The sequence below is a fragment of the Mastomys coucha genome, unplaced genomic scaffold, assembly GCF_008632895.1.
Source record: "Mastomys coucha isolate ucsf_1 unplaced genomic scaffold, UCSF_Mcou_1 pScaffold16, whole genome shotgun sequence".
Lineage (NCBI taxonomy): Eukaryota > Metazoa > Chordata > Mammalia > Rodentia > Muridae > Mastomys > Mastomys coucha.
Window position 1 is genome coordinate 89,476,651 of NW_022196898.1, and position 22,341 is coordinate 89,498,991.

Genomic DNA, 22,341 nt, shown 5'->3' on the forward strand with positions numbered 1-22,341 from the left:
GACTGCCATGGATGTGAAGCGAAGCAACTGCTTTATGAACTACTCAGCACTGAGCTATGAGCTCGGCTTTATCACTATGAATAAGAATGATTTATGCCTTCATGAAGTCTTAAAAAAAAGTTATAGACAAGCAATTAATTGATTTTGTTTACAATGCTATACAGTTCAGATATAAAATGTTTCTGAGAAGTATACGTGACATGGCTTTGTGTCCCCATCCAAAGTGCTAGGAGATGGTGGTAGACCCTTTTAAAAGATGGGGCCTAGTAGAAGTTTACAACTTGATCTATTGATACAGGCTGTGAGGTGGATGGGCTTCCTCTGTCACACACTCCTGTCATGATGAGACTTCATTACAGATTCACAAGCCAAAAAGGACAATGGCCTGAAATCTGTGTAGTAATAGTGTGTAATAGGGTTTCTATTCCTGCACAAAGCATCATGACCAAGAAGCAAGTTGGGGAGCAAAGGGTTTATTCAACTTATACTTCCCATAGCTATTCATCACCAAAGTGAGTCAGGACAGGAACTCACACAGGGTAGGAACTTGGAGGCAAGTGCTGATACAGAGGCCATGGAGGAATGCTGCTTACTGGCTTGTTTCCTCTGGCTTTCTTAGCTTGCTTTCTTATAGAACCTAGGACTACCCACCCAGGAATGGCCCCACCCACAATGGACTTGATCCCTAAGTAAGAAGATGCTAACAGCTGGGTCTCCTGGAGGCTTTTCCTTTATAAAAGGGGGTTCCCTTCTTTGTGATAACTCCAGCTTGTGTCAAGTTGACACACAAAACCTGCCAGTACCTAGTCCAACTATTGTTGGTATACTACTGCCCTCTGATTGGATATGAGGCCTGCTCCATAGAGAACCCATGCTTGGTACTATAAGCCTATCTAGTCAGAGGCATGAAGAATTCCTCTCCAAGTAGGGTAACTATGTTGACAAACTGCCTTCTAAATATATGTTTATATCTATCAACCAAAAGTCCTGAGCTTTAATCAGAGAAGCCTATTATTATACTGGACTGGGAGTGAAACTAGAGACTTGTGGATGCCCAAGAAGCTGAGAATATGTCACACTTGAGAACTCAGCCTAAATTACAGTTACATGGAAAAGACTCCAAGGGTTGGACAACTTTGTGGAAGTATGTAAGAGCTGAAAAATACATTGAAAAGCTGTGAAATGCCAACCTCAAGACTCCACACAGCCACTTGCAATCAAGAATTCATAGCCATAGTTACCAGCACTGGATCTACACAAGACAGGTCCCATCAATGATCAGGTATGGAAGTGAAAGGAGCTTACTGGACTCTTGTAATTTACAACTCAAGTTCTACCAATTACTTTCGAATCAATAAGCAAGTTTAAGTGCTTGAGTGTCAGAATTTTTCCTTTACTGAGCTACAACACACTCACAGATTTTATGTAGTAGACAATGGACTTACCACTGAACTAATGGCTAATTTTGCTACTGTCTAGCAGAGGACTCATTGTCTCCAGTTGTATACCTACTGTTCCAAGCTACAGTGGAGAGCTCCTAACCCATTGCCACCTGGGCAGCCCTGATAAAACTCAGTAGGTCATAAACAAGACAAACAGATGTGATCCTGAAAAAGAGGTTCATAGAGAAAGACGTTAAGTGGGGAGAAGGGGAGGGGTGTGAATGTGGTCAGTATGCATCATGTACATCGATACAAATTGTCAAATAACTAATTTATTTTAAAAATCTTAAAAGTAGTAAGGAAAACAAACATCTAATCTTTTAATGTTGATTATTTCAGTTATTTTTTCTGAAATATAAACCTGATTAACACATGGGGTAAGTGGTAGGAGGTAAAAAGTTAGCATGTTTATCTCTACAGCTCTTCCAACATTCACCAATGGGTAGTTTTTGCTAATTCGATGCAGTCCTAGACACAGCTGGCAAGATAAGTCACAGGTGAGGAACTGCCACTATCAGACTGTACTCTGCCATATCTATGGGGGCGTTTTCTTGATTAGTAATTGATATGGAAAGGCCCAGGCCGCTGCATATATGTAGTGTATTATAGAAGAAAGCAAACTGAGAAAGCCACAACGTACAAACCAGTACACTGTGTTCCTCCATGGCTTCTGCTTCAGTTCCTGAAACAGATTACTACTTTGAGTTCCTGCCCTAGCTTCCCTTCACGATGGACCATAAGCTCTAAGATGAACTCTTTCCACTCAGTTGCAATGGTCAAGGTGTCTGCCACAGCAATAGAAACTAAACTAGGATAGCAAGTGTATATAAAAAGTCCAATGTAAAGACATACTACTACACAAGAATATGCAATAGACGAGGACACTCATGGTCTTGGTCCTCAGATGGGTGAAGCCGTTAAAACTTTTATTGTCGTCCATTTCAGTAGAGTAAGATAGTGAATATGTGAACTCAGGACAAATGTCTAGAGGTATGAGGATGATTCAAGAGTCACAGCGTGTTCACATTTGAGTTATAGAGCTGAACTGTAATTCAAAGCTATGAGGATGATTCAAGAGTCACAGTGTGTTCACATTTGAGTTATAGAGCTGAAGTATAATTCAGTGACAGCAGAAAAAAAGAGGTGCTCCTTGGATAGCGAGCAAGCAGTGTCAAGTACTTTAAAGACAGACTAACAGGATAAAATGTAGGAGAAAATACCACAGAAGCCAATAAAGGTATAAGTAGAAAATCTGGCTCCCCAAATGACATTCGATTCTGAAGTCTTTTTCTCCATGCACTCACTCATTCAAACACATATTATGAACCAATTATATGCCATGTTCTCTGTCACAGACTGCTTTGATTCACTAAAATATGAAGGCAAATGTGATCCTCAAGCATGAGAGAAATCTGGAAATACTAACTTTCTGATCATAATCAAGACGATAATTTCTGCTATTTTAATTTTTAATTTCCTTACTAAGCTGCCCTAATTGGCTTCAGTTGTCAATGTGACCCAGCCTAGAGTCATCTGAAGGCATCTCAACTGAGGGACTGCCTAGATCGGGTCGACCTGTGGCATGTCTGTGACTGATGGAAGGAACCTCACACTGTGGGTGGCACCATCCCTAGGCAGGTGGGACTGAGCTATACAAAGACACTGGCACAGCATGAGCCAGAGAGAAAGTAAGAGAGCAAGCCAGCAAGCAGCCTTGGCCCATGATTTCTGTTTTAGTTTCTGTGGTAACAACCCTCAACGGTGGACTGTGGTCTGCAAGTCTAGCCAAACACGCCCTTTCCTCTGCAGACCATCCAGTCAGAGGAAGCACTCTGACATCACAGCAGCAACGATCAAACTAGAACGTGAGCACATTTGGATACTTTAGAAAACAAATGTATGAGAGCATTATTACTTCCCTTTTGCTTATAAAACCACCATTCCAAAAAGAACAAACTTGTCCTAGTGCCTCCAACAGCTTAGATTACATTAAGACCTTCATATATTTTAATAGGCTATTCTATTTTCCACAATAATATTTCTTTCTTGCTTTAAACATGGCTATCTGTTCTTTACTCTTTAATAGGTGCAAAATTCTTCAAAGAAAGCATATTTATGTAAGGTTGGATTTCTTATGTTTTGAAAAACAATTAAAAAGAGTATGTGGTTGTGTTTGTATATTTTTGAAAAAATAAGCAACAAAGAAAATTATGAGAATTAACCTAGAAATAACCATAAAAATACTGATTCCTTATAAAAATCATGTAATACTTTCCTTTCATTGTTAGAAGAATGAGCCAATATTTAAAATGTTAATGAATATGAATGTTACCATAAAGATAAAAGGCAAGTGTCCACTGCTCCAGCTTGGCTTTCAGAAGTCATGTATGAGTTTATGATGTGAAAAACAACTGTTTGAACTGTGGGGGGCGTTCCTATTTGAAACCCTGAAGCTAATCTTGGGCTTGTATAAATAACTGGCCCATATCAAAGTAACACTTTTGAATTGTAATTCAACAGCCGAGTATGTTCTCGAAGGTATGGTAGAAATTTTACACACACTAAATCGTATGGCAGTATGGCCACATGTGCATAGTATCGCGGACAGTGAGTGCTTTCTTCTCTGCCCTTTCCAACCATCTTAAACAGATGGTAGCCAAGAGAAAACAGGCTCTATGCATTTTTCTATCAAGTTCCTTATGTTAAAAGCATAAACAACGGTCTACTTTTCATAATCCAGGCATGAAATTATATGCAGCAAAAATGGAAAGAGTTAAGCCAAGATCTAAGATCAGAGGACACTCTGAGGTTTCTGCAATTTTTATTAAGTGGAATTAAGGACTTGCTTAATTCACTGATTAAAAGCAAAACTGGACAGATTAAACTATTATCATTTATGTAAGCAGTGGGGAATGCTGGCATGTCCACCATGAAGAATTGGAGCAGGTGCATCTAAGGCTAAGTATCAAGTATCGCTGCCACCTCACGAGGACAGTCTCTTCCATTGGCAGCCATCCTTTCAACGTTAAGAACTCAGATTAAACTGGATCTAGAAAGTCTTAATTAAAGTGAATATAGGAACTTGGACTAAGCACCATTCTCTTTATTGTTTTTTATATTGCATGTTACCAAATATTACTCAGTACACAGGCTTGCCTTTTTCTCTCCATTAACCTTACACAAAAATTTTCTTTGGGTCATAGTTGTAATTACATAGCAGATTAAACACAAGATGTTAACACAGGGTTTTGCTAAAATTAATTAAAGTCAGCAAATAATTTCATTTACCATAATACATACAGTGTTTTCTGAATAATTTCATTACTGTTCCTATGTATGACATATAGTGGGAAATAAAGTTCATGCTTTTATTGTGGAACATCAGCATTATTCATAAAAAATGAAAAAATAAAAAGCAAAAGAAACAGAAAAGGACTCAAACAAAATATTTATTTTTGAAAGTCTACAAATCTCATTTAGCATGTGTCTGCATGTTTGTATGTGTGTGCCACGGCACAGAGGAGAAGGTCAGAGTATAGTAGGTGCGGAGTACAACAGGCAGGAGTCAGGCCTCTCCTTCCATCATGAGGTTCTAGGTATCAAAGGAGGCTCAGCAAGGTTGATGGCAGGCACCTGCACCTGCTTAAGATAGCTTACTCAAACAAACAGTATATGAAAAGCCAAGTTGAGGTGTAATGAATAATCTCAGGAATATTAAAAAGAATTGTTAGCCTTACCTGCAGCCTGGAAGCCAGCTCAGTTGTAAAACACTCACCATGCAAACATGATGACTGGAGCTTGGATCCCCAGGACCCACATAAAAGCCAGGCATGGTGACAAGCATGTAAAGTCTCAGGTGTGGGGAAGCCAGTCTAGATAAACTGTGAGGATTATCTAGACTTGACCACATCTGGAATTAACAAAACCCAAGAGGCTGGGCATACTTGGGAAGACTCTTTTCCTCAATTAAATCATTTGAAATGTGAAGACTCACTTTTAACCCAGATCTTTTGATGTGGGAAGATCCACCTTTAATCTAAGCTATATCAGATTTGACTTTAAACATTAAAATTAATGGACATGAAAGAAGGAAGCTCTCTCTGCTTGCTTGTCCTCACTCTTGCTGGCAAGTCCACTCCTTTATGGGCATGAGGGCCTACTTTTTCAGGATTCTGGCATATACTGTACTGAAGACCAGCTAAGATATCTAGCCTTATGGGCTGAACAACCACTGGATTTTTCGCCCTTCAGTTTGTAGACAGCCTTCGATGGACTACTGGACCACAGCCTGTAAGCCATTCTAATAAACCCCACATTTCATATATTCATTATATAAGTTCTGTTCCTCTAGAGAACCCTGACTAGTACATTATGTTTAAAAAAATAAAATGGACAGAAATCGAGGAAGACATGACATTAATCTCCATCCTCAACACATGAAAACATGTACGTACATACATCCATACAAAAATATCTATTAAATTTCTAGCTAGGCATGGTGGTTCTCTCCTACAATTCTACATTGAGATGTTGAGGCAGGAGTGTCATGAGTCCAAGGTCAACTTCAGTTACACAGTGAGTTTGGGAGCAGACTGGACTATAAGACTATAAAAATAATTGTAATTTTGAGTGTATCTGCATAAGAAAACATGTAAGTATATACACTATTTCATAGTTTTCAAGATGCAATTAAAATAACTTGTTTACCATCCTCTTGACAGAAAACAAACAAACCCAAACAGCCTAATCTCAGAGAAAGGAAGGAAGGGAACTAGGACTTAAAGTACCCACATAAATAGAACCCTCACAAATAGAGTCCTCATTAGGGAGACAAGGAAAGACTGCTATAGAAAGAAAAAATGCAAGATTTTATCATGTTAAATGGCACTGCTTTCTAAGTTGCATTAGAAACGTCATCGTTTGTGCTCAGCTGCCCCTCTGGGAAACAATAAGCACCACCAAATGTAAAGAAAGAAAATGAAGCAGTGTAAAGAAAGGGTGCCTGCATTACAGATGGGCACAAAATACCTCATACATGTCAGGGGTCAAACTCAACATGAGACCTGAGCTCATTAACAACGCATCCAATTATTAAACCACTCCTTAGAGACTAGACTCATCATTTACACCAAGAACTCTATTTGAAAGATAAACCCAGGGATAAGCACCTGCCTCAGAACATCTTTTGGATACAGATAAGCAAATAAATAAACACATATGAAACAGGGTTAATACTACAACGAAAGGAGCTTCCAGCTCCCCAGTAAAGTTTATATCTACTGTGCAGAACTAGGAAGCATGACATCTTTCTTGTATATAGAGTTTGAATCCAGAGTTTGAGTTTTCTTGTAAGGAACAATGATATTACTATTTCAGACTTTGTATGATTTTGCTTCTTTTGAAAATGTCATTTGAATGAAAATAGACCCCTCTTGGCTCATAGGAAATTGCACTCTTAAGAGGTGTTGGTTTGTTTGTATCACTATAGTAGGCTCTGAGGTTTCAGAAGCTCAAGCCAGGGCCAGTGGCTCACTCTTTCTTCTTCCTGCCAACTAATCTGGATACAGAACTCTCGGCTCCTTCTCCAGCATCATGCCTGCCTGCCACCATGCTTTTTTGCCATAATGATAATGGACTAAACCACTGAACTTTAAAACCTATGAAATGTTTTCCTTCTTAAGAATTATCGTAGTCATGGTATCTCTTTGCAGTAATAAAATCCCAAGTAAAAGAGCAAATATTTAGATATGTCACTGAAGCCTGAGAATAGCCATGGGTGTGATACATAAAGAAATAAGCATGGCCATGCTTCAATAAAACTTTATTTAAAAAAAAACCTGATAGCAAGTAGCCAGTGTGACCACAGACATTTGAACCAAATGTGTGAAATAAAAGTAGAAACTCTTTAAGAAAAGCACTTATAACAGATCTAGATACTTTTTCTTATAAGAAAGTTGAGTGTGCCAGCATAAGATGACAAGTGGAAGAGCGGAGGACTTCCACAGATGTGCCCCACAACACTAAACAGACTCCAACACCAAAACAAAGCTCCCAAGGAAAACGAGTGCAAGAAAAGGAAGTGGATACTTAAGGGCGTCACTATGTCTTCCCTGAGAACCATGATTTTAAATTTGAAAGGATTTGCTATATGAAGACTGCAAGCATACTCTCTGCATCACACTCCAATCCTGACAGTGGGCAGAACAGCTCCACTCAGGACTTTGAAGCGAGTGGACTATTTAATGATGTAAAAATGCAGGGACCAGATGGCAATAAAATATTATTAGAAGAGATGAAATAAATGCAACTCGTAGCAATTTACTTACTCATACAAAAATTTAAAACTAGAACCAATAAATCCCTCCATCTAAGCTGAGCAAATCGAGTTACCTAGACTTATTAGAGTAGTACAAAGCCTACAATGAAATTTGGGGTGGCTCTAGTATCAGTAATTTCCTTTCTCACCCCTATCTACTTTAGCCTTCAAATAAAGATAGAATTTATATCTACTTACAACTGAGATGAACATCATTCAGTCTTGGATTTAATCAAATCTCACAAATAAATGAGTCTTTCTTGGAAAGAAAAATACCATATCAGATCTCTCCCCAGCTCTCATAATAAAGCAAAAGGCTGTATTTTACTTCAGAACTGTACCCCACACAATAAAGGCATGCTTAGGCATCGCACAATAAAGTGATGAATTAACTAAATTGTAGCTAAATGATCTGAATTTCAAACGTGAAGTTTAGATGCGCATATTATGCCACCCAGATAACAGATTTCACAGCTACCAGGTCCATAGTTAACTGTCGCTATCCTCAACAAGAATCCTCTGTATGCCATCCCTTTGAGATCTGGTCCTCCATCCCTGTGAGATCTGGTCCTCCTGATGTAATCACTAATGCCATCGTTAGACAAAGGAAACATGTTATCTAGGGTCAAAGTAATGGTTCACAGTACTGGCTAGCTCCTTTTACTTTTCTCAGAGCCTGTTAACTTGTTAGTAAGATGATGGTCAACTTAACTGTATGACTTAAAGTGTAGTCTTGATAAAGATATTTCTAAAGCTGAAATAGCACTGAAATGATACTGCTAATGAACATACCTACCATGTCACTGTGAGGTGATGTGGTTTGGTCCTTTCTAGGCTGCCTCTTATTCAAGCAGGGATGATGAGTCCTCCTCCAACAAAGAGTGTGAGAGGTACTATAGTCAACTAAGGACTTTGTAACTACGTTTGCCACTTTCCTTTATCTCTGACCCCATCAAATGGATTATTCCCTAAAATATTCGATCACTTGCAAACAGCAAGCAGGGAAGCTTAGCACATATGCAAAAATAAACAATGTGGCATGCTCAGGTAATACCAGCAGTGGGGAGAAGGGAGGGGACAATCTAGTTAAAAGAGTGACCTTCAGGTTCAGTGAGACCCTATCCCAAACAAACTGGAGAATGAGGAAGACACCGCCAACCTCCGGTCCTAACAGGCACACACAGGCAAGCATACACACATGAGGGAGTGCTCACACTCCTGCACCACTTATACCAAAAACGAAAAAAGAAAATGATTAGTAAAAACTATGCGTGTTACCTGATTTTTATAAAGAGAATAATGACTTAGCAGGAATGTTGGGAAAGCTGTCTGTAACCTCAGTACCCAGGAGAAGAGCCATATGGTGAGTTTGAGGCCAGTAAAGGCTGTAGAGCAACACTCCACCTAAAGGAGTATGGAAATCAGTGTTTCTCCAATATAGAGTATCAGAAGTTGGGCATGCAAACACTAAGTGGCATGTGCCTACTGTGTTTGAGTATGTCGCCATAATATCAGGTAGATGTCTTTGTTTTAATTAGAATACCTTATACTTGCATGGAAGCATTTAATAATAAAACTTTTTTTTTAAATATCCATTCATCTCTTGCCACTCTCAGCCGACATGACAGTAAACAAGGCTCAACTGCTATCTCTGTGTACACACAGTTAAAGAAAGCACACGGCTGATGATGCTTCCTCACACCTAAGAACTGCTAATGAAAACAGCTAACCGTTAAAGATCCAACAAACCTGACATGTCAGGGAAAGAAAATGTGCTGGACAGTTTGATGTCAATGTGACACAAGCTAATGTCATCCAAGAGGACGGAACATATTAAGAAAACGCCTCCATAAGAATCCTGGATATGAGGTGTGGTGTCGGAAATAGGTTGAATGTCTGTCTTCTCTAAGCTACACACTTGGTCACATACTTGATCACTCTGACAGTGTTTCAGAACGTGATGCCTAAGTCCTGTATCACAATCCTTCCCTGAGAAAACAGTGGTTAAAACAGCACCAACTCAGGTAAGGATGCTAAGAAGGTCATAGGTCAGTTTCTCCCCACAACTCTCCCCTTTCCTGTCGCCAGTGCCTAAGGTGATGGATATCCGCCCTCACTACCTCTATTCTAGAACACCTCTATAACCTCCAACATGGGGTTCTGGACTCCAGTCTTAATCACCACAGAGAAATCAGCATGGTCGGTTTAAACACATTAAAGATATGCTGCTCTTTCAGAAGAGGCAATGTGACTCTGCTACTACACAGACTACAGATCTCTTCATAGCTTCTTTTCTGGGGCAAGCACACACTATGTTATGCTCTAAGCACTCGCTGGCCAGGCCCCTGCTAATCCATTAATTTTACTTTCTCTCTTGCTACATCCTCCACAACTTGCACTTCCTTTAAGAAATCAAAGTCTTCAGGTTCCTTGGGTGTTTTTCTTTTTTTGTACATATGTGTGCATAAACATTAAAATCTCATTCCAGAAGAAAATAAAACTCCACCATAAACAAATATATTTTTCATCTCCAAGTTGTATTCTTTATTCAAGTGTTTTGTACTCCCTTTTTGCAAATGCAGAACCCCACATCTTCTGACCTGGGCCCTGTAATCAGAGTTAACTTTTCTGTGTACATCTGTTGCTGATTTCTATGCAATATACTGGTGCTTTGTGCTCAAATTTACTATCCAAAGTAAGATGAGCCCACATCCCTAATATCCCCACTGTGCTCCACTGTTTGGTCCCTTGCTTACAATGATTTCCTTATTTTTTTTAAAGAAAGAAAATCGGGCTATGGTTATAGAATTGCTAATATTTTGAATTACTGGATATAGAGGGCAGCAGCTAATTACAGTATTGCTTACATTCACCTCCTTTAACTCTTAATTTGATGCTTCATGAGGCTAGCAGCATGGCCTTGTCCTTAGCGCTTTGGGATTTTTAAATAGCTGCTTTGTCAGAAACTGCTTTCACCTTTGTTCAGTAACACTTAAAAGAAATCTGAAGCCCAAGAATACCGAACAACATGATGACAAATGAATGTTGTGTCCCCCAAATTACACGAAAGGTTTCAAAATAAAGCATTTGGTCTACTGACTCACTCACTAACATTTACCAAAGACACTGCCACATACCAGACAGGTGGTCTAAAGCAAGGATTAGTACAGTAAACCTTGGCCACACCCTTCAAGGTCTATAAAAACAATTAAAATGAACATAATGAATTCTATGGTAAAGACATTGCCAGAGTTGTACGGACCATGGAGAAAGAGTAAGTGCCCAGCCAGAAGCTCAATGACACTGTACTAAGCAGGTGATAAAGGTGTTTGACTAAAGGAGTCAGAGTGTAGGAGGGCAGGCCAAGTGCTTCCTGGTACAAGAGCAGCCTGTACAAGGAATGGGGGTGTGTGAACCAAGAATGTTAGCAACTTCCGCAGGACTGAACTAGAAATATATGGAGCAACCTTACAAACTGAGGCTGCAGAAGACAGTGGTGATGAGAAGGCAACCCTGAAGACCCGGGAAGGAGTTACACGACCTGCAACAGGGAGCTCCAAACTGTTGCACAGGGAAGTTCTATGACATCCATTTTGTTGGCTCACAACAGTATAAGTTCTTGGTACTGTGATGACAGTGTCAAAGGGTGGAATCTGAACCCTTCCTGTCTATCTTCTAAACATGTCAATATGCCAGATCACAACATCGCTACAGAGGTACTTTAAGATCCTTATTTTAACAAGGAAATTGTAGACTGAAAAAGTTAGCTTCAGAGCTAGGCATAGTGACACAAACCGATAATCATAGCTGCTAGGGAGGTAGAGGCAGAAGGATCTCCAGTTCGAACTCTGCCAGAGTCATACAATGAGAACCTTCTTGAAAAAGCAGAAGCATAAAACTGAAAAGTGTAGCCCTGTAGAACATATACCTGGTGGGGTACCCATTATTATATACACCACAGCCACCCCCACCACACAACTGAGTTCAATGAACAATGAAGCCTGACACAGTAAGGCGCTGCTTATATTCCAGCAAATTCATCATTTGCATTTTGTGTTTGATTACGCTAATTAATATATTCCAACACAAAATGGCCCTCTGTGCCTTCATGAAAAATGTTTTACTATATTTGGTGAGACAGTAATATTTTTATACATGTATTTGTATCTAGTGAGTTAAATTTACCTAATCTGGTAATCATAACTTACTAGGAATGTAGAAAAACCATTACATAGCAAATTAGGTCACCTATAAAAACACAGATATATATTTTTAAACCATTACTATTAAATTTACAAAGGTTTAAAATTACTCATCTAGCCACTTATTATTTATATATAAAATGAAGCTTTCATGAATAAACTTTTAATAGATATATAAATATTGAGGCTGTAGGATGTTGCTTGGTGTACAGCACATGCCTGGTATGTATGAAGCCCAGGGATTCATCCCCAGGTCTTCAAGCAAACAAAAGTGAATTCAATATAGGTTTAAACAAAACCCGAATTCTGACAAATAACAAGAAAAATTACCATTTTTATGTACCTCCCCAGATTCTAGTCACTGTTTCTAAAGAGGTCATCACATGTTATTTGTGACAGTCATGTTACATAGGCATGAGGGATGTCAACAGTAGTATTGTTGATTTCTTCAAAACTCAACTTGAATTCTTACTACTTTTCTATCCTTCTGTTTTCATTTGGTCTATGAGTTTTAAACATTTTGCATCTCAAAATAGTTATCTTTTTATGACCAGCTGTCGGGTGTTTAATGAAATGAAGTGGCATTGATGATGTGTACATTCAACTACATGCCTGTGAAAAACACAGTCCAGTTTGAACTCTAATGCAGCTACATGCACACTCGATTCCTAGATGTCATCTAGTTGAGCATCTCTGTAGTGTGGAAGGTGCCGAAGTACTAAATACAACTATACACTCTATACTGTATACTCTACTGTCTACTATATACTAACTAGCTCTGCAACACCGCAAGGGAAGCATCTAATGAAGGGAGAACTTCAGGAGACTTACACAAGTGAAGGACAGGCTCAACATACACTACTAGCAGGTCCTACAATTTCAAAATACCTTTTTTGTAAAGTCCTTCCTTTGTTTTGTTTTGAGCTTTTTAGCCTTTCATTTAAAAATGCATTACTAGTTCAATTACCTAAAAGCGCAATATATATTTTTAAAATCAAGTCTTTCACAATATTTTCTACACTATATAGCACAGTAAGAAACACACTTCCTCATCTTTTGATCTGTGTGTGTTAGCCTTTGCACACTCCCACTTTTTCTTATGTAGGTATATCGTGAAACATGTTTATAAAATGATAGTTCTCACAGTATTTTTAAATAGCACATCAAAATACTCTGGAATGTTCTGCCCCACTCTACTTCATTTGGGGGCATGCTGGCTATATGCAAGAATACAAAGCTCCAACACAATAAAATATTCTTGTTTTTGAAGAAACGGAAGTACTTGCTACTGATTCTATCATCAAACATATACATGTGCCAAGTTATCAGAATGTACCCCATAAAGATTTACAATATGTCCCAACAAAATAAAGTTAAATAAATGATATCTCCAAGCTATTACACTGATTTCAGAATCAACTAAGTTGATCACAGACTGGAACTTGTTCATTCTGACACTCTCTCCCAGACAACTATTGGAGTTATTTTAAAATACTTAGATCAAGTCTGTTTTTCTTTCCTTTTTTGGACACTAGAGCAAAGCTATGAACTAACTAGAAAAGCAAGCGTGAGGCTCTTAGTGGGGCAGCAGCCATTCCCTGGCTTCCATGCTGGGTGAGTCACCATGGCCCAGTGACCTGCACTGTCAGAGTGTGTTGCCCTTTGCCCTGCACCACTGCTTTCACAGGTGAACTGTGAAACCAACCACCAACCACCAACCATGCTCTAATTCCAAAGGACTTTCAAATCTTCATTAGGAATCTCTTAGGAATGCCAAATACTAAAAGTACATCATTAGGAGTATCATTTTGCTCTTTTAAATGACATACTTCCAGGTATGGTATAATAGAAATATAAGAGTCTGGAAATTAAGGGCCTTTTTTCTTCTACAAATAATGTAAATAATTAGCATCTATCTAGTAAGAAAGAAAGTATTAAATACTTATTTTTAGGTCCTCATACTAAGCTAACAACAATGTCTCAAAAGTATTTTCTATTTTGAGTAAAGGGTCATGATGCAATTAAATTACAATTTCAAAACAAAAATATTTTTGTTTGACAATACTGTTTAATGATATATGTGTTACCAGATTATAATTTTCTTATATAAAATTATCTGTAGTTTCTACAAAAATATCATGTTTTAGATCCTAGGCATATGGGTCACAATTCCAGCTGCTTCTGGGCTGGTTTGAGTATTAAGACTCAGAGAGGAAAGGACTCTATCGCCCTCTTGTGGTAGTTTTAATGTACTGTTTCTCCCAGGAATTATTTTACTTAAGAGAAGAATATTTTAGTATGAGTTTTTGAATTACCTAACCATCAGCTATATTTTCTGTCAGTACCTCAGCTTTGACCTTAGGAATTAAGTGCTTTTTATCTTATAAGACACTGTCTACATTCCAATTACATCAGAACCATTTTTTTCTTAAAATTATTTTGGTATGAAATGCACATGTGAGATAACTACAGTTTCCCTGTCACAATACAATGGCTTAAAGTGGATGGAAATAGCTCAATATGGCTATGCTTTCCCATGATTTTCCTCCCAAAGAAATAAGTCTTGCTATGGCAATGGTCTACAAGTGTCGGAGGCCAGACTGAACATTTTGTTTTTAGAAATAATAAAGCAGTCTAATTTTTTTAAAGAGGTTGATATAATAAATGGCCTATCTTCTTTCCCTCAAAACACAGATATAGCCAGCCTTCCATTCTGAAGTTTCTATATTGGATAAAAAGTATTTGAGGGGAAAAAGAAGTACTAACCATGTACAAACTTCTATTTCACATCATATTTCCTAAACAATCAGTAGGGCAATATTCTCTATCGCTTACATTATGTTAAGTAGGCAGGTAACCTATGGACAGTTCAAAGTAAGCAGAAGGACATGCACAATGCTTAGGTGACTCACTGAGTGCTTAGAGTGGCCCACATGCCCATGGATGAGGATGAGCCACTGGATTTTGGTCAACTAAATTAGTGGTTATACCACTGACAAAAATAGTGCGTCAATCCCAGGCAACTGCTAAACAGTGGCAGCTTCCCAGTAGGGCTTCCTGAGCCTCTTCCAAAAACAGCATGGAACAGTGATGGGGGCCCAACTGAGGGTTAGTCTTGTGCATGAAACTGTGGATACTGCGCGTGGTTAACTGGAAAAGTAGGGAGTACACTAAAGGCAGGCATAGTTAAGGACTTTCAGAATAGGATTTTGGCTATTAGAAAAGAAGGCCCTGGCAAGATGGCTCAGCTGGTAAGAGCATCAACTGTTCTTCTGAAGGTCCTGAGTTCAAATCCCAGCAACCACATGGTGGCTCACAATCACCCGTAATGAGATCTGATGCCCTCTTCTGGTGCGTCTGAAGACAGCTATAGTGTATTTACTTATAATAATAAATAAATCTTTGGGCCAGAGCAAGCAGGGACTGAGCGAGCAGAGGTCCTAAACTCAACTCCCAACAACCACATGAAGGCTCACAACCATCTGTACAGCTACAGTGTACTCATATACATAAAATAAATAAACCTTTAAAAAACAACAACAACAAAAAAAAAAAACAAAAAACAAAAAAAAAAGAAAAGAAGGCCAACAAATGACAAACAAGACCGTATGAACTCAAAAATGGTTTGTACAATAAAAATGGCCAATCAAAAAAAAAAAAAGAGGTCCCTACAGACTTTAAAAAAAAAAACAAAACAAAAACCTTTTACCAGGATATCTAACGGAGGACTGATATCTAGAGTACACAAACAACTCAGAAAGTCAACATCAAGAAAACAAATGACCTCGTCCCCAGACCGATGGTGGAACTGACTGGGTTCCTCATGAGAAGAAATACAAACAGCTAAGAAGTTCTTCAACATCTTCGGCCATCAGGGAACACAAATATGTCATTTTCAATAAGGGATTTGTGCCCTGGCAGTGGTGGTGCACTCCTTTAATTCCAGCACTTGGGAGGCAGAGGCAGGAGGATTTCTGAGTTCAAGTCCAGCCTGGTCTACAGAATGAGTTCCAGGACAGCCAGGGCTACAAAGAGAAACTCTGTCTCAAAAAAACATAAAAAAAAAAAAAAGGAAAAAAAGGGGGGGGAATTTATGCATCTGCAAATGAGCCTGAGTCAGCCTTGCATGCATACTGAGGGACAACTGTTCTTGGAGCTTCTCCACAGAATCAACAGCATGTAATAAACACCACCATGACATGAAATGAGCATCAACACACTGATGAGGGCTGGATTGAAAGTGATGGCTCCCATAGCAAAGGAGAGAACAGGCTTGGGACATACTCCATCAGAGAGCCTGCTGGTATTGGTTACTGTGAGAATGAGGAGTGTAGTCTAAAGTTCTTAATCTGCTGCTGATCAGAGGGCATACTCCATTCCCCAGGGCAGGAAATCACAATTTCAGGCACACTGCATCTGAAATGTTACCAGGATGTGAAAGCAAGCCTGAGGCCAACCTTGTGGTTGACTCCCAGGTGCCATCTCTCCAGTTTGATGAGACAGGGTCTCCCACTGGCCTGGGACTCGCTGAGGAGGCCAGGTTGGCAGGCTATGGAGCAGTAGGGATCCTCCTGTTTCTTCTCCCCATGCTTGAGATTACAAGCACATAGAGCTATGCAGGCTTTTTTAAATGAGTTCTGGAGACTGAACTCAAACCTTCAGGTCAGAACTAAGCTACCTCCCTACTATTTCTGTCATATACCCATAGACACTGCTGAAGTTGGAGAAACAGTAGATGGTTTAGAATTCCTGAATTTTATGTATCAGAAGACGGAGGGGCAGAGGGATGAGTTTTGTATTGAAAGTTCTTATCTATAGAGGTGACTGAGAATTCAGCTTTCTTCACTGAGCCTGAAGATGTGTTAGCATTTAAATACCTCCCTTCCAGTACTTTCTGCTCTTTTCCCCTCTTGCTTTATGACTCCAGAACAAGCAAAGGGCGCGAATGAGGCACGCAGGATGATGCAGAGACATTCTAAACAGCAAAGCAGCCACTGATATTATTTACAGTTGTTCCTAAATCTTAAATCATTGAGAATGGTTTTCACTAGCAAAGTTTATTATACACGCTACAACACATTTTCAAAATTTCGTTCTAGAAAAGCCAAGAGTGAGGGATTTCTTTGGAATACCTGCTTGGTTTGGACGCTGCCAGCTTGGTGACTTGACACTGGTGGGTCCTACAGGCTTGAAAGCAGCAGCGGACCTGAGGCCAGCCACCGCTGGCCTGCTTGAAGCTGGGCTCTCCGGGCCCTCAGGTGCGCTCCGAGGTGAGGCTCCGGCTGATGCGGACTGCTGAGAAGGCTCCTCGGTGCTACTGTAAAGGAAGAGAAGGAACAGCTGTGGTGAGGGGGAGCAATCTAAGTCGGCAAAGAGTCTAGCTTCTCCATTAAAGCTTTAAGGAAAACAAAACACCGGTGAACTTTTAGTTTTAAGAAAGAAAACTCTGAGAGTGGGTTGGGAGACTAGAACACAGGTGACATTACGTGGGAAGCAGAGCAGTGGTGAGTGAGGAGACTGAAGGTGGTGAGTTAGAGAAGGGCAAAGAAGGAAATCGGCAAAACAATTATAAATGCAAATGCCATAAGGAAGTCTGCTACTTTACAGGGAAACAACACACAAAGAATTCTGAAATCGTGAAGGACTTCCCTTTGTTAAGAAGAAAAAGCAGTTAACACTTCTTTCTGTATGATGGAAGTTATTTTCAAATAGTCTACAATATGTTATATAACCAATCCTCACAGTGAATTTTCCTTCTCCATCCCTAGATAACATTTCAAAAGAATCATCAGATCAAGAGCACTAGTTGCTGGAATATCCTTAATCACCTGTATGATGTGGCATCAACATTGCTCTTCTTACACAATCTTCTGGTACTTCACCAACTGTTGCCCTCACACCTTGCTAGTCACCCCTGCCACTGTATAGTCACTCGCCCACTCAGTAGTACTCAGACATCTACCATAAGCCAGACGGTATAACAAAGAGCCAGTACCTCCCGCCTGTAGAATGTCCAGTGCTCTAGGTGTGTAACACCAGGAAAGAAAGAAGAGATTCAGCTACCATTTTCTTTTCTCAATTCTGATAAGCAATTATTTTGCCTCTAGAGCCTATTATCTAAACTTTAAATAAGGTCATTAATACTTTGGTGATAAAAACCCCATGTAGTTTAGGTAAAATAATTAAATATAAGATACTTAGTCTATTTAGGGCATAGAATGTGAGCTTAACATATGAAAGGCTAATAAACATACTAAAATAATAAAATAGCTATATTCAATATATTTACCTGTTACAAATAAGTTAGTTTTAAGGCACAATATACAGGAACTTCTTATTCTGAGATTAAATTACTTATGTATATTACACAAAATAATGAGCTACATAATCATAATTCTAAGGAAAGAGCTTATATACAAAAATAAAATCCAGAAATACTAAAGTCCAAATCATTCCCATTTAATCATCTGAAAGAATTAAAACTGACTTCCAGGATATCTTCCAAACTTATGAGTCAGTAAACTGGATGACAAGAATCCAGTGCCAACACTAGGGACCAACACCCAACCTGGGTGTTGGAAGTAGCAATACTAGATGGGCCAAGGTATGAAAAGCCTTGGGTGGCCTTGGCAACCTTACACATGTACATGGGCTGGTTCTACATGGTTACCTGTTGCATACTACTCACAAACCCAATCTGCAGCGAGATGGATGCAATCCATCTACGGAAAACCATTCACAGGGAAAATCCCATGCCTGAAAGTCCTGTCTCAACTGAGAGGCACTTAGGCAGAAGAGGGGAACTCTAAATGGGAGTGGCCAATGAGAGAGAGGAGAACTGAGTTAGAGTTCAGGATGTCAGCCAAGGCCTGTAAGACAGGGCTGTAGTCTATAGGTGTAAATCAGCTCTCCTGCTGAGTCACAGAAACTGCGGATTCTGGACATCTTTATTCTCTGGGCTACATTTTACTTTTCTTTCCAGGCAGACTATGTATAGCAGATACCCTTCAACACCTTCCTTTTGTAAGCATTCAAATTCTACCTATGCTTAACAGGGTAACTAAAAGTACCCACTTAGTGCTGTGCTCTACGATAGGCGGTCACCACACTCTATTTTATACTTGACTCCTCACACTGCTACAAGGAGAGAAGCTTGGGACTCACTATCATTTATTTGATGTCTGGAGTACAGATGCACATTCACTTGTGACGGCTGTTTTAAAAACTGTAAGTTTCATATGTAACTTCACTACCTTGTACATTCCTTGAGGATGGGAACTCTGCCATGCGGGGAGTATATTACTTAACCTTGGTAAACTTCTTCATCTTCAAACAGTACAAATATACTGCCTTTCTTCCAGGGCTATAACAAGCATACACTAAAATTCTAGGAATTGATCATAAAGTACTTGTACACTGGTCAGCATGGAGTTATGTTTTAAAAATGGCACTGATGATTGTGTCTATGTACTAAGTATGCAGTTCAATGGTAATGATATTATTAGTGAATATGGTTACTAAGTTAATACTTCATGTAACAATTTACTTATAACTATAGTTTTCATCCTAGATTTTAATCTGAGCTACAACTTTAAATTATAATTATTTAAATTGTGTTAAAAGTCCTATGAAGATTATTGTAAGCTAACATGTTGTAATTTAGGTTGTGCTTTCTATACAAGGGTTTATATAAATTCTCTCTCCAATGGTACATAATACTTACATTTTAAACTTACTCTTCAAACATTAAGGATTTGAGGCACACTATAAAGAAGCTATGAAAATCTAAGTCATAAGTACTTATGTACATTATGATTATTTTTCCAGTGAAAGAAACAGAACCTAGATTCTCAATTCTTAGACAAGCATTCCACTAAGCCATGCTCCTAGCTCTATACCCTGTCTCAAATATCAAAATATGTGCTGTCTGTACGCTGTTGATTAAAGGCAAAGTACGGACTACTAATATTCCGTCTCACAGGGTCCCCAGAGAGCTTCTTTCAGGCTGGAGCTTCAGGCATACCTGTGTGACAATGAACCAAGGAACTCTGATGGAGTAGATTCACGTAACATTCCATCCCGTTCTTAAAAGTGTGGTCCAACTAGACTCAAGAACCCAAAATTTAAACAACTTCAATTTTTCCCTTAGAGATGGTCTGCCCTCCCTGACACCAGCTTAAACACCTTACTAAAAACTAATAGAGAACTGTGGTGTAGCATAATGAGAATCTCTGTAATGCTGAGTAGCCAGAAACTAACAGCTCATTATAGCAGAGCACTATTAGCTACCGTGGCAGCTATTTACTTTGCGACTGATTGTACATTTGTCACAAAGTATGTTCTCTAGTTGACTCACTGAGACTACACATTTTGCCGACCCTGGGGTATTTTTAATCTCTGTATTATGCTTAGTTAACTTTTGGGTTAACCATTAATTTTTGTTGTTGTTTTTTAATTTCTACACGTTGGCTCTGGAATGGCCAAGTGGTTGCCCATGGCACTCCAGGAAGTGGTGAAGCCTTGAGGAGGTGAGTACCATTGGGAGGCAGTCAGGGGATAAGCAGCGTGTCCTTACAGATGGCATGGGGACCCAGCCCTCCCTTTTCCTTCCTTTCCTGCCACTGTGAGGTTAAGCAGCTCAACTCTAACACATGGTCCTGATCACGATGCTGTGCCTCCCACAGGCACAAAAGCAATGGAGCCAGGCAACCACGCACTGAAACCCCAAACCACGAGCCACAATAAGCCTTACCTCCACACAAACTGCTTATCTCAGGTATATTATCACAGCAATATAAAGCTGAACACATGCATTTAGCACATATAGTAAAAACTAAGCAACTTTTCAGGTAAAATCCTCATGCGTATGGACTATAAGATAGTAGCCAGCCATAATAATTACATTGCTTTCCATCTTTTGAAAATGCATGGTTATTAATCATTGACTAATAGCCATGTGATAAAAGCCCAGATTCCACTACAGTTTAAGTATTGGCACAATTATTCACGACTTCATACCAAACATCAAGAGTGCTATTAAAGACAAAACAATGGATTAGAAGGTGTGCTGATAGGCAAATGAGAGAGCGTGCAGGTGCCTGGCCACTACATGAAACTGCTGCTAATTCAAAACTGCTTACATGAGTTCTACAACTTTTCATCTGGCCTGTTAGCATCTTGTTAGAGGAGACAAACTTCCACATGGCACGTTCCCTCCCATAGTACCTGCTCTTCTTAACATGGATAGAGCCACTTGACTCCTCAGAGGACTGAAGACAGGAAAGAGCAAGAGGCCTGGGAACAGTGCTGATGCAAAGCGCATCCAGAAGGGACTGGGAGCTTTCAGAGCCGGAGAGCCTGGCAAGCATTCAGAGAAGGGCATCAGTGAAAACTTGCAGTGTCCACAAAAGAAAGCCAGCGTTCAGTCTATGATCTGAGACATTTCCTTTAGGAGTAAGAGAGAGACAGGGAGGAGGAGGAAGAGAGAGAGAAGCGCAAAGCAGCAAGGAAGGGGAGCAAAAACACCCCAAATTCACTGTATTAGTTTACTCATCTATATACATGAAATCTGGCTGGGCAGGATGGCACACACCTTGAATCCCAGTACTTGAGAGGCAGAGTCAGGTAGATCTTTCTTTCCATGAGTTTGATTTAAAACAGCCTGGTCTACAAAGTGAGTTCCTTGGACAGCTATAGCTACGCAGAGAGACTTTGTCTCAAATACAAAAAACAACTAGGGACATTTTTACTATAGTCATGCGAGGCTAGGTTTCAAAAGCATTTAAACCTATAAATGTGACAGAAATAATATAGAAACAAAGCACACAGAAGGGCTGTTTCAGGGAGTAATTACGCTTTAATGTTGTGGAATACGATAGCATCATCAGAAATTTAATTTCTACCTGACTCAGCCTCAAGGACAACTGAAAGTGGTAAAACTCCAGAGTCTGTAAGAACATAACACATAACAGTGAGCACAACTGAGAGACATGCATAAGTGGTAGCTGTGAAAACAGAGCCATGGCTGCTTTTCAAGAACATTCTCCAACCCTGTGGATTTCCTTTCAACCTGTGTGAAATGCATAGGACACAAGGGGGCGCTCATTACAGAACGCTGCTTCTACACAGGTCAGTTCTCTCTGAAGAGACCCGTAGGACACTGGAAGATGCTGAGACTACAGACATGCACTGCACACATAATTCTACCTGGTTTTTGCAGCAAGAGCAGCGGACACAGTGGCAGCCGCACCACTGACAACTACAGCACTGTATCTGGCGGGAGGGGAGAAGAGAGAAAAGTCCCCAAAACCTTCCAAAGCACCTCCTATAGTTCTCGTAGAGCTGCTGACAAGGACAGGGGAAGAAAGATGGGGGGGGGGGG

General features: G+C 39.6%; 1 protein-coding gene across 3 annotated transcripts in view; it reads right to left on the minus strand.

The window, feature by feature from the left end:
- The window catches only part of Pdlim5 (PDZ and LIM domain 5), a 163,924-nt gene that overhangs the window by 24,412 nt on the left and 117,171 nt on the right, over positions 1–22,341 (minus strand). For all 3 annotated transcript variants that reach the window (XM_031375680.1, XM_031375679.1, XM_031375678.1), the window contains one exon: positions 17,093–17,277. In XM_031375680.1, coding sequence (XP_031231540.1) covers positions 17,093–17,277 — 185 coding nt within the window. The remainder of the gene's footprint in view (positions 1–17,092; positions 17,278–22,341) is intronic.